The 16,326-nt window shown below is 52.6% G+C and overlaps 8 protein-coding genes across 8 annotated transcripts; 4 read left to right on the forward strand and 4 right to left on the reverse strand.

The window, feature by feature from the left end:
* Positions 1–372: 372 nt before the first annotated feature.
* On the reverse strand, positions 373–1,017 carry VTN00DRAFT_5267 (uncharacterized protein; the record flags this gene model as incomplete). Its single annotated transcript, XM_069431779.1, has 1 exon — positions 373–1,017. The coding sequence occupies one exon, from the start codon at positions 1,015–1,017 to the stop codon at positions 373–375; it is 645 nt and encodes a 214-aa protein (XP_069287704.1).
* Positions 1,018–1,323: 306 nt separating this feature from the next.
* On the forward strand, positions 1,324–2,808 carry VTN00DRAFT_5268 (uncharacterized protein; the record flags this gene model as incomplete). The annotated part of the gene is made up of 1 exon (XM_069431780.1): positions 1,324–2,808. The coding sequence occupies one exon, from the start codon at positions 1,324–1,326 to the stop codon at positions 2,806–2,808; it is 1,485 nt and encodes a 494-aa protein (XP_069287705.1).
* Positions 2,809–2,972: 164 nt separating this feature from the next.
* VTN00DRAFT_5269 (uncharacterized protein) lies at positions 2,973–3,683 on the reverse strand (the record flags this gene model as incomplete). The annotated part of the gene is made up of 1 exon (XM_069431781.1): positions 2,973–3,683. One exon carries the CDS (start codon positions 3,681–3,683, stop codon positions 2,973–2,975), a length of 711 nt encoding a protein of 236 aa, XP_069287706.1.
* Positions 3,684–5,481: 1,798 nt separating this feature from the next.
* On the forward strand, positions 5,482–6,416 carry VTN00DRAFT_5270 (uncharacterized protein; the record flags this gene model as incomplete). Its single annotated transcript, XM_069431783.1, has 2 exons — positions 5,482–5,810; positions 5,909–6,416. 2 exons carry the CDS (start codon positions 5,482–5,484, stop codon positions 6,414–6,416), a joined length of 837 nt encoding a protein of 278 aa, XP_069287707.1.
* A 1,185-nt stretch (positions 6,417–7,601) lies between these two features.
* Positions 7,602–8,474, forward strand: VTN00DRAFT_5271 (uncharacterized protein; the record flags this gene model as incomplete). Its single annotated transcript, XM_069431784.1, has 4 exons — positions 7,602–7,639; positions 7,807–7,851; positions 7,904–8,111; positions 8,163–8,474. 4 exons carry the CDS (start codon positions 7,602–7,604, stop codon positions 8,472–8,474), a joined length of 603 nt encoding a protein of 200 aa, XP_069287708.1.
* Positions 8,475–8,741: 267 nt separating this feature from the next.
* On the reverse strand, positions 8,742–9,497 carry VTN00DRAFT_5272 (uncharacterized protein; the record flags this gene model as incomplete). Its single annotated transcript, XM_069431785.1, has 1 exon — positions 8,742–9,497. The coding sequence occupies one exon, from the start codon at positions 9,495–9,497 to the stop codon at positions 8,742–8,744; it is 756 nt and encodes a 251-aa protein (XP_069287709.1).
* Positions 9,498–10,539: 1,042 nt separating this feature from the next.
* On the forward strand, positions 10,540–12,584 carry VTN00DRAFT_5273 (uncharacterized protein; the record flags this gene model as incomplete). Its single annotated transcript, XM_069431786.1, has 2 exons — positions 10,540–10,703; positions 10,772–12,584. 2 exons carry the CDS (start codon positions 10,540–10,542, stop codon positions 12,582–12,584), a joined length of 1,977 nt encoding a protein of 658 aa, XP_069287710.1.
* Positions 12,585–15,347: 2,763 nt separating this feature from the next.
* VTN00DRAFT_5274 (uncharacterized protein) lies at positions 15,348–15,614 on the reverse strand (the record flags this gene model as incomplete). The annotated part of the gene is made up of 1 exon (XM_069431787.1): positions 15,348–15,614. One exon carries the CDS (start codon positions 15,612–15,614, stop codon positions 15,348–15,350), a length of 267 nt encoding a protein of 88 aa, XP_069287711.1.
* Between the last annotated feature and the right edge of the window lie 712 nt (positions 15,615–16,326).

Consider the following 16,326-nt stretch of genomic DNA (forward strand, 5'->3'; position numbering starts at 1 on the left):
TCTCGAGTTAAAAACTCACCAGACCTCCCAGTGGGGGTCCCTTTTCTCCCCCATTATGGACTTGCATCTGCTGGTCATGCAAAACTCCTGCATTTCAGGCGTTTCCAACCACAGGAGAGAGGAGAGCCGTCAAGCATCCCAGCCATCAACCGCTTCCGGATTTGCTTGATATACCCAAGAGAGATTGGAGTGTCGGCAAGGCACGCTGACAGGACGACCTGAAGCTGTGTAGCCTGGCGCAGATCAGCCTTCGTCCGCCTTTAGCCACTTTCAAGTCTGTCCTTGAGGACGGTCGTGTTGTGGTTTCGTGTCTGTCGTGTAGTCTCATTGTCCGATTGCTCATATGTAGACGTATTCAGTCCCACCAAACAGTCATATATCCATCCCCTCCGCATCAGAGAGACTGCTCGGGACGCTGCTCACGGCGGACGAGACGCTCGTCGACCTATCCTCCCTGGACTTGACCTGCAGACCCCAGTCTCTGATGCTAGCCACGCCACCCTCAATGACGATGGGATGTTCCTCCGCACTCTTCCCCAGCACGGTGCCGGCATAGCGGGACTCCTCTCCGGTCTTGCTGTGTTTCTTCTTCAACGACGTCAGGTAGTCTTCCTTCTCGAGCGAGTCTGCATCGATCACATCGCCCTCACTGGCGACGAAGCCGGCGATGCGTCTGATCTCCCGGTTGACTGGACCCGTAAACCAGCTCAGGAATCCTTCCAAGCCTCGTAGATCTTCTTCTCCACGCCATGCCTCTTCCGTCTCTCTCATCTGGGGTCGCAGTGCGCCTGCATCTTGTAGTGCGAGGCGGATGTCTTCCAAGGTCGGCGCGGGGATGTCCGGGTGGCTGTTGTTTGCATGCTCAGCTGCAGACGACGCGAGCAGCAGCATATAACGCGCAGCGATGTCCACCAAGGTGTCCAGGACGGAGGGGCGTGTCGAGTGGAAGCCTGCGGCACGCAGGATCTGAATGACCGGCGGACGGAGGAGAGCGTTGTGCAGGTTCGGACCCGACATGGTGAACGACGGAGAGTTAGCGAGTTGAGAGAGAAAATAAAGCTTCAGCCAGATCAGGCGACGACAAAAAACAGGGAAACACAACTTTGGATCTGGCAGAAAAAGTGTGCTGTCATTGTTGTGTTGTTGCGCAGATGAAGAGGAACTACGCGGGCGGTACGTCTCGGGGTCTCGAGCCTCCTCCGTCTTTCACCTCCGTTCATCGCCTCTCCGTCCATCCAAGTCGACACCACCACTCATCCACCACTCCCCCAGCCAGAACCTCCCTTTCTATCCTCTGAAAGGGAGCTTCTGATCGCTACCATCATGTCGCAACCACCGCCACGACCGTCCCTCAAGATCACCTTGGGCAAAAAGAAGGCGCCCACAGAGAACTCCCCGCAGTCGACTCCGAATGAGCTCCAGCAAGCTTCCCAGGACACTCCTCAGCGCAAGCTCACGCTCAAGATCGGCGCTCGAAAGCCCGCTGACAACGAAAACGCCGAGAAACCCAAGAAGAAAAAGCCCAAGGGCGAAGTAGCAGCAGCCAAGAAGCGACATATTGAAGGGCATGTCTCGTCGGACGAGGAAGACGCGAACGCTGCTGCAGAGACTGAAAAGCCTGGACCCAAACGCCTCAAGATCAATCCATCGAGGAAGCCGGGTGTTCAGTCCATACGAATCAAGAACAAGGGCCTCGTGCCAAACAGACCGCTTGGTGTTGGCTACGACTCGGAGGCGTCCGATACGGAGCAAGACCCGGCTATCGAAGAACAGTTCATCCTACGGATGTTACCCGGTGAGGACTGTGAGTACCTGCGACAGGCGATCCAAGAGAGACGTTTCGACCGGGCCGAATTCGCCTTTAAACCTCTCACCAGAGAGGGGCGTCGCGCGGTCCTGAAGATCCGGGACAAGCAGTATGCCGCCACCCTCGTGGATCTGCCCTGCATTATCGAGTCGATGAAGAGTTGGGACAGACGCGGATGGTACAAGTCTGCAGATATAAGCCAGATGCTACTGGTCCTCGGCCCTGTGGCCAGTGAGAAGGAGGCCATGGAATACCCGCTTCCCAAAGAGGTGGATGTCCTGGACGAGAAGACATATCAATATCCTCACGGCCTGACGCCGCCACTTAAGTGGGTGAGAAAACGCCGCTTCCGCGACCGCATCAGCACTCGTACGATCGAGCAGGTCGAGAAAGAGGTTGCAGATCTAATAGCCAAGGACGAAGCCTCACTTGGGCCGCCCAGGTTCGAGCTGGTCGACAGCGGGTCGCTGGCGCGAGCGGAAGGCATGGTCCAAAGCGGCGACTACTACGACGAATACGACGATATGCAGGACGCGGATGGCGAGGCGGAAGAGTTCGTGCAGGCGGAGGCTGCGGGGGCGGACGAATTCGAAGACGACCTTGCTGCAGAAATGGAGGCCGCGCTGGCCGCGGGTGCAGACGAGGACACCGCCGCACCGGAGCCGGCAACACCCATGATCCACCACGCTGGCACGCCGACCATAACGAAGCCTTCCACGCCTGCGGAGACATCTGGTGACGAGTCTGAGGATAGTGAAATGGAGGGAGACGGTGCGGATGAAGATCTCGACGAGGAACAGCTAGAACAGCAGCGACAACTCCAGCAGCAGCGCGAGGAGATCGCAGAACTGGAGGCGCTGATCAAGACCGAGACGGCCAAGTGGGAAGCTCAGCAGAACGCGATCCTGAAGAACAAGCTGGGGAAGCGCGTGCAGAGCCTGAAGCAGGATCTGGCTCTGAAGAAGGTCTCGATTGGAGAGGCAGAGGATGTGGATACTTGAAATTGATTGGGAAACATGATACGATCGGATACCCTGTTGTTGACTATGCGGTTTATATGTGCTGTCCTGTATAATAGAGGTGCTATGCGATGATATACTATAGAGATGAATATGATAATACAGATTCTAATCCAGACATGACTCAACATCCATATCCTACAGTACTAACTTCCACCAACAACCACGTTCTCCGTCCCCTTCCCAACCGCCCCCTTCACATCCACCTGTTCATCCTCCTTCAATTTCCGCTGTCTCAACCTCTCCCTCTCCGCCTCCACCCCCTGTTCCTGACCCTGCCCCTGCCCCTCCTCCTCCGGCGCAGCAGGACTCTTCCCCCCTCTCTCGCCCAACACCCGATCATGCTCCTCCCTCTTCCGCCCCATATCCGCGACAAGATCCCTCTCCTCGCCCGCTGCCGGCGCCGGCGCCCCGGGACCCTGCGCACTACCGACCGGACCCGCATGCGCCCCCGCCTGCGCCCGCTGCTGCTTCCTCGTGCCCTCCACCGCGCCCGCGATGTCCCCCTCCGCGGGCTGCTGCTCGACGCCGTACTCGGTGTCGACGTCACGGCCGCCGAGGTCGAGTTTGCGCTCGCGCTCGCGCTGCTTGTGGATCTGGGCGTCGGGTCTGTCGGAGGGCCGGGAGTCCGGGGTGCGGTGGATTGAGGGGATGGCGTCGCCGCGGGCGCGGGGGCCGAATGTGGAGCGGTATTGGGTGCCTTCGCGGTGGAGATCTGAGCCTGGTTGGTCCTGTTGTTGGTCTTGTCCGTGTTTTTTTTGCTGGTCTTGCTCCGCGGGGGTCTGGTCGACCGGATTGGAGGGCTGGGTGTAGGTTGATTCCTTGGGGGGTTGGGGTGGAGTTGCGACGGCTGACATTTTGATGATGGTGTTGATGTGATGTGATGCGTCGAGGTCCAGGTCAATATCGATATGCAGGGTCGATTTCGGAGGCTTTATTATATTGCTGCATGTATGTATATGCGCTCTGTGTCTTAGATATAGAACCCAGATAATGACTATCTGATGAGGTAGTAACGAAGACACAAAACCAATGGACCGAGAATGAGGAGCAAGAATCTCTGTCTCTTTTAATAAAATGGTTCTTTTATGATCGAAAATTTGTCTAATTTATTACCGTGTAGGTGCACACCTCGTAAAAGGCAGATATCAAGAGCCGTGGCCGTGATATGTGCATGACGTCAGGTGGAGTGGATGGACTGCGGAAAGCCTGTTATCATATCTCGACCATGAAAAGAAAAATGAACATGAGCTTCGCGAGACCAATTCCTCATCTAGAGTCTCTATCTATCGCTATTTTGTCCTTGTCCATAGGGACCTGTGTAATGACTGCGATCGCTTTGATTCTACGGAGCTTATTCTCCGACAAGAGTGCCAACTTCGAGGCTAGCGTTCGTCGTCAAAAAGACGATTAAAATAATTCGACAGTCCGGCAGTTAGCTTGGTAAGAAATAGTCTGTCTTCTGCATATTAGCAAGAGTTGTTTGGTATTGAATATCTTTGAGAGGTCTCCAGTGTCCAATAAAAATAAACCTGTGAACCAGTCTGAGATATATACCTAAATAGGCAAATAGAGGTATCGTCCTTGACGTCAGCTTTGTAGGGCTGTAACATCCAATTCTAGCCATCCAATTCGAGGAGCAGCGGGATTGACTTTTTCAAGTTGGTGATAAAATGAACATCGAATCTCTTCAGTTATCCTTCGGGCTCTTGGAGCGAATTATACTTTATTATCACCCAATCCGCTAAGGATTTTTTTTCAAACTCGTTGCACAAGATTTCTGATAACGAAAACGTCAAAGTTTTGGTCGGGGAGACGAAAAACCTCAGGTAAATCCACCGTGCGAACCACAGGTCATCATACCGGGTTCGCTGCCGTCTTCCGCCAGGCAGCGAGTATCGTCCTCGTCAATCTCACGAAGCCATTTGTCAATCTCTTCTCCCATTCCTGTCGGCTGCCACATCTTTCGGCACCCCCTCCCCCCTGTTCAATCCACTTGGCTTGCTGCTTTTGTTATATTGCAATCTGGGCTGGCTTTGTCTAGGGTCTGTGACCTATTGAGGTAGTGTCTGGGTACCCCCCAATAGCTTCAGTATCACATGGGTATAAAGTAGCAATCCGCCAAGACTGTAGGTAGCAGGGGAGAGGGTGACAAAAATATGGCAATCTACCATATGTGTGTACTGTCTTATATATGGATCCAGATATACCATTACCTACAATAACAAAGGCAAGATGCAAGACCGATAGACCTTAAGGCGAAGGTCACTCCTTAAGGTATAAATTATAGAAGTCTCTTTCCTGATCAATATTAATATGTGCTATGTAGGTACTTAATAGAACCGGTATTATTGAATATTGATCTTCTACCACAATTTACCTCAAAAAGAGATAGTGTATTCCCCTGTACTGTTGTTTCCTCAAGACCAATTACATATTTTCATAATTTAAGTGCTTTCAATTAGCTACAATTAACTCCTTTGGCCTCTTTTTACACTGACTGTTTCCATTAGTTTGTATCACTGGAGACATTTATGCATGCATGCCATGTGCTACATAGCAAGTACGTAGAGACCAGCTGACTGTAGATAGTACATATCGCGGCAGATAGATACACAGACAAGCAACAACCAGCTGAATCAACAACCAAGCAACATGGAAACTGTCTTCACCATCCCTATCCCCTCCTCCACCTTCACCAGCGAAGGAACCTTTATCTGCACCACCCCAGTCTCAACAACAGAGGAAGAAGACTCAAACACCTATCTCCTAACCTTCACCTCCCCACCGGATAACCGCCTGACCCCATCCTTCATCGACACCTTCCTCCTCGCACTAGACATCATCGAGCACCGGCTCTCTCGAGGCGTTGTGATCACGACAAGCGGAATCACCAAGTTCTACTCGAATGGCGTCGATTTGGAAATTGCGCAGCAGAACCCGCACGAGTACCTGGAACGGTACCTGTGGAGGTTGTTTAGGCGGTTGGTTACGTACATTTCCCTCCCCCTTTTCTCTCATCTCGCCTCTATATCTATTTCGAGACGATAGGCAGATAATAACAGACGAGGACGAAATATAGCTACCCCATGCCCACACTCGCCCTAATCAACGGCCACGCCTTCGCCGGCGGTCTCGTCCTCGCCATGTTCCACGACTACCGCATCCAGAACCCCACGCGGGGCTTCCTCTGCATGAACGAGCTCGAATTCGGCATGGCCCTCCTTCCGCCCATGGTCAGCGTGTTCCGCGAAAAAATCTCGCCGCAGGCGTTCCGGTCCCTCGCGCTCGAAGCGAAGCGGTTCGCGGGCCAGGAGGCGTTGGAGGCGGGGATCGTGGATGCCGTCGGGAGCGGGGTGGATGAGGCGATCGGGTTTATCCGGGAGAGGGATCTGTGTGGGAAGGCGAGCACGGGGGTCTATGGGGATATGAAGGAGGAGATGTATCGGGAGACGTTGGGGCTGTTGGATGATCATGAGGGGAGTAATGCGTGGAGGGAGGGAATTGAGGAGAGGAAGAATGCAATGAGGGAGGAGGCGGAGGAGAGGGTCATGAAGTGGGAGAGGGAGAGGGGGAAGGCGAAGCTATGATTCTGATTCGATTGTTTGTGTAGTCCGTAGACGAGGGGTTCTGCTATCTCCGTGTCGCTGCAGCAGGTGAAATCTGGCTGGAAAGGGAATATCCTTTTATTTATCAACGAGATGCTTAGAGGTTGATATTCTGTACAGTAGACCCCACAATTTATTTAGTCTGAGAAACGGGGAAATATACCTAGTGCAGTTTCTAATATCGAAGGCTCGTCATATCTGGCATGTTGAGGATAAGTATATTTTGTTAGTGGGTTCTTCAGCAATCTTATTTCCACCCTTCAGCCTACCTACTGACGTACTCGTCGTCCCTATTCCTATCTTCCTTATTGGGACTGTACAAATAATACCAGCCCACACGCCTTGTTATCGAAGCATGGCAGAAGAACTGTAACACTGTAAACATAGTCATCTAGATAAAGGGACGTGTCTTTCTTACCACGGGTTAGGGCTATTAGAAACTTCAGGTACATAAAAAATACAACAAATTGCTTCAATAATTGTGCATGCAAGTGTGAGAAACAAATACTGTGTTCTCTGGTAATGAATGGATAGTTGATATAGGCTTATTTCTGGGCTTACACAAACTGAGATTTCTATGATAAAGGACTAACACATCATTGACAGTCCAATATGCTCAGCTATAAAAGACATGCTTGATTTATGAATAAGCTATGAATAGAAGACAATTTGAACTGCACAATTAACAACATCCATCCCTTCTATAGCTGAAAAGGAACACCTTTGATAATATGACCTTGAATAGCTTGTAGGGAAGCTCCATTCTCCTTACAAGCTAGCTCATCAACACTGTGAGGTTGGATTCTTCCTCTAGCTTATTGTTTGTGGCCTGTTAAAGTGGCGAAGACCTCTCCCAGCAGGGCACCTCCTTTATGGATACTCACCGCCCATAGTATAACAACCACTCACCAGAAGAGATGGCTGAGTTCTCCAGCCTCCATGTGTGAAGCCTTCCATTCTTTCTTCTCTCCACCCCCAGTCACTCACTTGTCACCATTTCACACCGCGTCAAGTTGTGTTGTAACGCACAACTTCTTTCTCTCATTATCTGGATTTGTGAGAAGTTCCACACTCATTCACCATCATACTTTCTTTCCATCAGATTCGCTCACTCGTCGCTCATTCTCTTTGTCAGTCCGTATTAGTATTCACGGTCGTCATTTCACCATGCCTCTCGACCAGCCCATCGACTTTGACGCCCCCGAGTAAGTCTAGATATGGAACCTTGGACGACAGAGATTCTCTCTTCTTATCCTCCTCCTCCGATGCCACAGAGTCCTCATAGCTTCACCATAGCTTCCTGCTCTCCGTCCGAGCTCACAATAGGCATATCTTTGCTGTTCATTACGTTTCTGTATCTAACACATCTCAGTCTTCCAACCTTGGAAGGAAGAAGGCATTCGAACAAGGATCGCACGTAAGTATTCCACTTCTATTGAGCCCACGAAATAGCCACGTCTGATACGCAGAGCCAGGATGAAGAGGAACGCGAACAACATCGAGTACCTGCCAACCGAGATCCAGAAGGCTGTCAGGCGCAGGGACGACAGCCCCCACGATGACACCCGCGTGTCTCTCGCCAAGTTCAAGATGGAGAAGGCTCAGGCCTTGGGCGCTCCTTTCGAGGATGGAAGAACGGAAAAGCGACGCCCAGAGCCGCTGAACCTGGGCAACACAGTAAGATACTGACGTGAAAAAAGAGCAATAAGAAATACAGTTAACAGCTAGAGCTTCGCCAACCAGCCCAGCGCCGGAACTACAGGAAATGCTCCACCACTCTCGGGAGATGCAATCGCACGTATCCTCAAGCAAACCAAGCCAGACTGTCCGAAAGCGCAGGCTTGGATCAGGGCTCACGAGATCTCCAAGCTCGGTAGGAAGGAAACGCCTGGTTCCCAGACGCCTAGTACGAACGTGGGTAGCAGTAACCAGGCTCCCAATTTCAACAACTTGGAGGCTGGTCCCGAATGTCCTCCGGGATCCAACCTGGACAGGGTTAGGGAGGCTCATGACAGACTTCAGAAGGCTCTGTTCGGCTGAGAGGAATCCTTTCTGATGATGATCGAAGGTATGAAATATGGAGCGAAAGCTTGCAGTTGCAGAAAAAAACTAATATGTTGCCGAATTCCAGGATCTTTCTTGGCGGTTGAACTCATCTTGGTCCTATTCTTACACCCATATGCCGACAGGCATAGATAATTTCTTTTGACGACGTCGAAAGACTCATAATCCGATGACTTATCATGAAAGCTGAAACTTGAAGGTAGCTTGGAACTCGTGGATAATAGATAATTGAATTAATCTTGATCAGGCTTTCTTTCCCTTGCTAGTTGTTCCTCGGGGTTTCCCCGGGGTCTCCAGCTTATCGACCAGCGGCCTGTACGGCGCAGCCAGCACATGCTCCGGGGCTCTTTGCGTAGGATCTTCTCGTCGTGGCTCTCCAGCAGGTGGACGTCTTCGCTGTTCTTCATGGATCCTGTCGAGCGGTTCGCCCACGATGTGATATTTCGCCCAGTTGATCGGGGGCATGCGGACGATGTTCTGGGGAGGTGGGATTTTTCCAAACTCTGAGACCTTCCCCTTCCCTCTGGACTCTTCACCATCCTCCTGATCAGTAAAGTTAATTATCCCACCGGCAGCCGGTGCGGTAAGGTTGCCAGCGGCCAGTTCCTGTGCGAACCCCTCGGGGTCCGCGGCCGCTGCTTTCTTCATCTTGTCAAGAGTCTGTATGTCCCGTAGGCTCTGCTGTTTCTGTAGCTGGAGAATGGAGATGGCAGAACGCAGCGCGATGGCGTCCGGGTTCTCACTCTCCGATATAGGGACAGGAGGCGGTTCCGGCGCGAATAACGGCTGCCTGGGAGGACCACTGAAAATGCTGGAAACTCCACCATCCTGGGGAGGTCTAGCTGAAGAAGAAGGTGAAGAATCAGGAGGTACGATAGGATTTCCACCCGGAACAGGCGCAAGATGCGCAAAGACTGGAGTCACTGGGGAATATGGCGGGCGGGGTGGAGTACCCGGCCGCTCATTGCTCTGGTTCTCCTGGCCCTGAGACTGCTCCATGGCAGGCTATCGGGCTCTTCTATCCCAGTCACAGAGTCCTTGGAAGCAGCTGAATGTCAATATTTTTAGAAAGAAGAGACAGAAGAAGCCCGGCGGAGCAAAATGTAGACGTGTACACAAGGGCTGAGACTGCGGTCAACGGCAAACAAGCAACTGCGGGAACATGTCCCCGCCGAGCCTGCAGGCAGCGACGCTTCACCAGCATCCATGAATTCTAGATGCTTTACAGGCGCTGTCAGCGGATATACAGCTTGTTCGCCACAGATGTTCAGGACTCACGGTGAGTGTCACTGCCATGAGCTAGTTAGGTTCGGAATGTCTTGCTGACACATCATGATCCAGGTTCCTTGCACCGCCACCTGGCTTTACTGCGACCCGCGGTTACAGTACGGTGTCCATCCAGACCTCGATCTACAGAGGCCCGACATTGAAACTGCCTTTTCAGATGTTGATTATAGCATGTACAGCATGTAGAAATGAAACGAGCAGCATGACAACGCATCTTGCAAGGTTGGACAGGTCCCGTGGCTGGATCCCCTGGATGGGTATCTAATCCACGAGAAGGGCATAGATGATGAGCTCATCCTCAAACAGCACATCTATGAATGTCAGGCTTGAAAGCCTGAAGACTTATTTCAATTAAGCTGTATGGGATGAGACAGGAGCTTTTTAATAAAGAGCGTCTACAGATCTACTTCCCTTGCACCAGGTGGTATTGCGACACCGCCATCTACGCTGCAGCAATGTATAAAACAAGTGCAAACGGGTATATCACTACATCTGTTGATCCATATTTCTGATCATTATGAATCTGATACAGAGTCAGAACAAATCCTACAAACATGACACTGCAATAACAGGCAGAACTCGATAGTCGTACGATCCCGGACATGCCCGCAAAGACGCGTTAGGGCAGACGTCGGGGCGCCAGGGCGGCATCGGAGCGCAGAATTTCTCACCGCCGCAGCTCCAGCAAAAAGTTTCAGTCCCCAGCGCAGCGCGAACCACCTCCCTCCCCCGCCTTGCCAACGTGACAAAAAAGATGAAGCGTAAGACTGCGGGCAGAGATTCACTCGGTGGCGGCAACCAGCCTGAGGCTAAAAAGCGCGCTCTCTCCAAGGAAACGGTGATTGAGCGCTTTCGCGAGGGCCTCTTCGAGCCCGCGGAGCTCGAGAAGTACACCAAAAGCTATGCCGAGTCGGCGCCGTATGTTTGCCAGTCAATGGATTCAGCACCCAACTTCTTACATTTGGCTGACTCTCTTTACGATATAGTTATAAACATGGCGTTATCTGCCCTCTGATCAACCCTGACCTCCTCCGATCCGTCCGCAACGAAATCCAAGAGCACCTCTCGTTCACGGAGAAAGAGACGGACATTTACAAGATCTTCCAGTCTGGAGACCTCGCGAACCTGGACGGTCTGGATGATCAGGCGCTGTCGCTACTGCCATCGCTGCTTAAGCTGCGTGATGCGCTCTACTCTGAGACATTCCGCGAATACCTCTCGTCCGTGACGGGATCGGGCAAGCTGAGTGGGCGTAAGACCGACATGGCCATCAACGTCTACACTGAAGGCTGCCACCTGCTCTGCCATGACGACGTCATTGGCAGCAGACGTCTCAGTTACATCCTGTACTTGACGGATCCCGACACACCCTGGCGTCCGGAGTGGGGTGGCGCGCTGCGCCTGTATCCTACAAAGACGGTGAAGGATGAGAACGGCGAGGATATCAAGATCCCGAGCCCCGATTACAGCCTGTCGATCCCACCCGCGTTCAACCAGCTCAGCTTCTTCACCGTCCAGCCGGGCGAGAGCTTCCACGATGTCGAGGAGGTGTACCACCCTCCTGAGGGGAAGAAGGAGAAGAGGGTCCGCATGGCGATTAGTGGATGGTACCACATCCCGCAGGAAGGGGAGGATGGATACGAAGAGGGTCTCGAAGAGAAGCTCGCGGAACGGAGCAGTTTGTCGCAGCTTCAGGGACGAGGCGACGCCTATGACCTGCCGCAGCCCAAGCCAGTAATGTACGAAGATCAGAAGGCTGCTGATGACAAGGGTAAGGGCAAGGGTAAAGGAAAGCAAGTCGAGCAAGATGACGATACAGAATTCACTGAGTGGGATCTCGACTTCCTGCTCAAGTATATCGCCCCGTCGTACCTGACGCCAGACGTCGCGGAGGAGCTCTCCGAGACCTTTTCCAACGAGTCTTCGCTCAGTCTCGAGCGCTTCCTGTCTGACAAGTTCGCCGCCCGTGTGCGTTCCTACATCGAAGAACAGGAGAAGAAAGCTCTTCCCAAATCCTCTACGGAGATCGAAGCGACTACGGACTGGAAGGTTGCCCGTCCCCCGCACAAGCACCGCTATCTCTTCCAACAGCCAGCGGAGAAGGCTGCACAGGGTGAAAAGTCGCCCATCCAGGAACTCCTGAACGACCTCCTCCCGTCGCAGCCCTTCCGGAAGTGGCTGTCGCTCGTCACGGGTCTGGACCATCTCACGGGCTACAACCTCCTGGCGCGCCGCTTCCGTCGCGGAGAGGACTACACCCTTGCCAGCGGGTATGACGGTGAGGTGCCTCGTCTCGAGTTCACGATCGGACTCACTCCGACTCCCGGCTGGGAGAAGGAAGAAGACGACGACGATGAAGAGGAAGACAGAAAGGAGGATGATGAAGAACCAAAGAAGAACGGCTCCTCATCAAAGGCTGCTGAGAAGAAAGAGAAGGCGAAAGCCGAGAACAACGACGAAGAAGGACCCTCCGTCGGCGGCTACGAGCTCTACATGGCCGGCGACGACGACGAGGATGACGATGACGACGAAGATGGTGACCAAGGCGACGGTTCCAAGACGAAGAAATCCAAAGCCGACCCCGCCATCTACAAGGCCGCCGGAGACGAGGACGACGGTATCCTCTTCACCATGGCTGCCGGCTGGAACAGGATGAGCATCGTCCTCCGCGACAGCGGCACGCTCAAGTTCGTCAAGTACGTTAGCGCCGCGGCAAAGGGCGACCGGTGGGATATCACTGGTGAGGTTGGTGTTGTCTTCGAGGATGATGATGAGGATGAAGAGGGCGACGACGAATGAATGAATGAAGTGAGAAGATCTGATTGATTTGATTTATGATGTTGCAATCTTTCAGAACAAAAAAGGGATTGTGTCTTTGTTTTCTTTGTGTGAATAAATATTGTTGCTGTTTTGTGGAGTATATAAAAAACTGGCGTCTGGTGCTCAATTCAGTTCCAGCCGGACGGACAATGACAATCCATTAGCTATGTTGTGTTATGGTATATGACAAGGGTTAAAAATTAAAACGTTCTCGTCTATGACGCTGCCTTTACTGATCTCTCTATCTTATGTCGACAATAGTACCGTGCATGGATGTATCTGACTGGCTTACAAAACCAGACCGCCCATGGCCTGAACTGCACACCTACATACCTTAGGTAGCCATAGTACTACATAGTACTGCACATAGTACACAGTAAGCAGCGTTATACTGAACCTCTCCCTTGTTCATTTTGCTCTCCGCATGTATAGTAGTACAAGTACGCATTAGCTCATGAGAGTATTTTCCATATCTAGCCTAGCCACTCACACTCCTCCATAATGTGATCGATCGCCAGCATGTCGCATGATATAGGACGGGTAGGATCAATAGACTACTGTGCACAGTACTCCGTACGCACTAACGCAATAGCGATAGGCATAAGCCATAAGCCATGCATGATCCCACGGGCTAGGCTAAAGTCTGATTGACACACAGACAGTTGACATGTGGCAGAACTACACACCTAAGGTAACTAGTTAGCTAGCTGCTTAGTAGCCTCGGCATCATCACCTGCATGGCATGAAAGCCACGAACCCGCGATGGCATAGCATATATGGCGTATGCGGCATGGGCATGGCAGCCATGGCCGTAAGCATGGGCATGGGCATAGCATGGCAGCCACGGCTTTTCCCAATCGCTAACTACCTAACTAGCTACCTAGGTAGCTTAGCCTATTTGTCAGTAGTACATGTACATATACAGTAGGTACTGATAGAAGTAAGGTAGAGGTATGTATCCAATCCATGTATATTTACGGAAATGGGATCAAAGACAAGAAGGACCTCTAACTAACACCCAAGACCAAAAACGGTTCGCGGATAACGTACTTACTTAACTAAAACGCACGTCCGATTCCGTCCCCTTCATCTAAGCCCGGATCCCTTGCCTACCTTACCTTGTCTAGAGTAGGTAGGTAGGTTAGGTAGGTGGCCTGGTTTGGTCTGCGGGCAGTGGCGGTCGCATCACCCGCACCCCATGGCATGGCATGGCACGAAACGGAAAAGGCATGGTCATAGGTGGCCATGGCTATGGCCATGACTGCGGATGATAGACCACGCGCTATGGGGTTTTAATCATTTACCCCACTTCCCACAAGGACGGATATCATGTCGCACGTAGTGCAGTATGTAAGGAAGGTGGTCAGGCCATTAGTTGTACTATACTACTGTATGTACGCAGTACGCAATACGCAGTATTGCTATCGAGTCTGCAGATGCCATATGGTCTGTATTTTTTTGTCTACCTATTTAATTTTAGCGGGCGAGCGGCGGGGTCCAACGGCGCAGCACGGCAAGATCGTTCGTTGAGGGTAAGTTAAATGCCTTGCGTGATATACTGCGTATTGTGTGAACTGCTGGATTTATGCTCAAGCGGGTCTCTGAGAGGGACAGGGCCAGGAGGCGGCTAGGCCAAGCTTCACACACCATCGCGAGATAGGATAAATTTGGAAATAGGATTTGTACTCCAGCATACGCAGTAGAATTCGGTGGCATAAGCGTGGTGGCGGACCAGCATGGAGCGCTTAGGAAATGTGACAGGATTCCATATGTGCCTCTTGTCACTGATTAGTTATTGTGATCTATTTACCGTAGGACAGATTGGCGTTGCGAGGGAACTGTTCGTTCCCCGGCTCCATCGTGAAGAACTACCTCAGTTGCATGCCTCATGGATTGACCCTGTGTGTTGCATTCCTTGTGCTAGTACCGGAACAACCTTAGTACAGTATACAGCAGTAGCACGGCGCACGTTGTGCACCTGACGTGGATACAGACAGCCAGCAGAATACAGTAGCTGGACATGAGCATGGTAGCGGGTCGTGGAGGCAAGGGCAAGGGTTGGTTGCTGACTTGCTATCATCCCGATCTGCGACTCCCGCGCTCCCGGGCCTAGGGTGGAAACTCTGAACTCCACGGACACGCGATTATCATTCCATAATCCAAGAAACTGTTTCTTGGCACGCACGGCCGACTATGTGATCCTACCGGCGGGGTTCGACCGAATTTTCAGATGCCGTATCCGTCCGGCTACTCCCTTCGTGCCCTTTGCGCTGATATGGATCATGCGCGCCTGGTCTTAGTCAACTGGCCGATCGATTGACGGCAGTGCCGGTGCGGCGATAGTGATACGGGCGGTGATCCGCCTTCTCCGCAAAAACTGTCAGTCGGTGGACGGACTCCAAGCCAAACGCCACCTTGCTCCTCCCGAGCAATGCCTGCCAGGACGAAGGAGTACGTAGTGTACTCCGTAGTTCGGGTGGCGTCCGCAAGCAGCAGCAGCCGCTACTGTACGGAGACGTACCAAAATCGACGCCCACATTCCGTATTACGTGCCCCATCTGATCGAGTCCTACCTGGCTGACCATAGTGCTCCTGCGGTGTCTCTCACGGTGGATCGAATCGTAAGCAGGCTGGCATCTGCCACACTTCCATAGAGGCTTGGAGCCTCTTGGGCGTACAAGTACGGAGTGCTCAGTCAGCCAAGCTGGGGAACCCGGCTGGGCCAATAAACAGCAGCGATCTTTACACCTGGCCATGGTCGCCATGTGTCGCAAGAATCAATAGGTTGCACCCAATTTTGGGGATCCAGTGGGCCCATCCCCTGCCAGTACTGCCAGTCAGCGACGGCGTCCGCAACCGGCTGTGGTGTCCCGTATGAGCCTGTCCGTACCACGGAACTGTCAAGCGATCAGAAGTCAGATCCGGCGTTGAAAAAGTCTCCTGCAGCTCTGGCTGGCTGGGAATCTTTCCCTGCCAGCGGAGATCCGGATACCAGATGGTGGTTGCCATGCGAGCAAGCCATGAGCCCCAGCCTGATGTGGACGGACGGATCAACTTCTCGGCTGGTCGCTGCTTCAAGGGATCCCAACCTGCAAGGAGTACAGGGGTTTCAGCACCCCTGGAGACGATCTCTCAGGATTGCCACGTGAAGGGAGGCCGCATCCAGATCCTGCAAGCCAGCACTCCGCGTGTTCAGGGCGGGGGCCGCCAGCGTCGCGCGGGTAGCTGCTTGTTACGTGGGTTGGATGCGTGGTGACGGGATTCGAATCACGAAGAGCATGCCGGCCAGGTGTTGCATATCTTCCTTTGTATGTTCTAGCACTGATCGGCTCGAGTCCAACATGCGCGCTGGTCCTTCAGATCCCGAGATTCTTCACCCACGGGCCACGGGACTTGCTGGATAGCGCGTTCCATCATCCGCAAGAAGAGGGAGAGGACGCAATATCATTTGCAGCCCTGCTGGATTAACATTTAGAGCAGGATTTTAAAAAAGAGGGTCCACTCCCCTTTTCGCACGTCCGAGACCCACAGGCCATGATGACCGTATCCTGCGTTTATCCAGTCCCCATACGGATGGCAAACCCCATCATCCATGCGACCAGACGCGCCGGCGTGACCTCTGGACGACGGCCATTCGTGCATGCCTCCCCTTGTCCTCCTCTTTTCGTCAGCGTCGGTTAGACAAAAAGGAGAAAACGGAGCAACCAGATCGGCAGGACGA

This window comes from Thermoascus crustaceus (genome assembly GCF_041956765.1).
Source record: "Thermoascus crustaceus strain CBS 181.67 unplaced genomic scaffold VTN00scaffold_3, whole genome shotgun sequence".
Taxonomy (NCBI): Eukaryota; Fungi; Ascomycota; class Eurotiomycetes; order Eurotiales; family Thermoascaceae; genus Thermoascus; species Thermoascus crustaceus.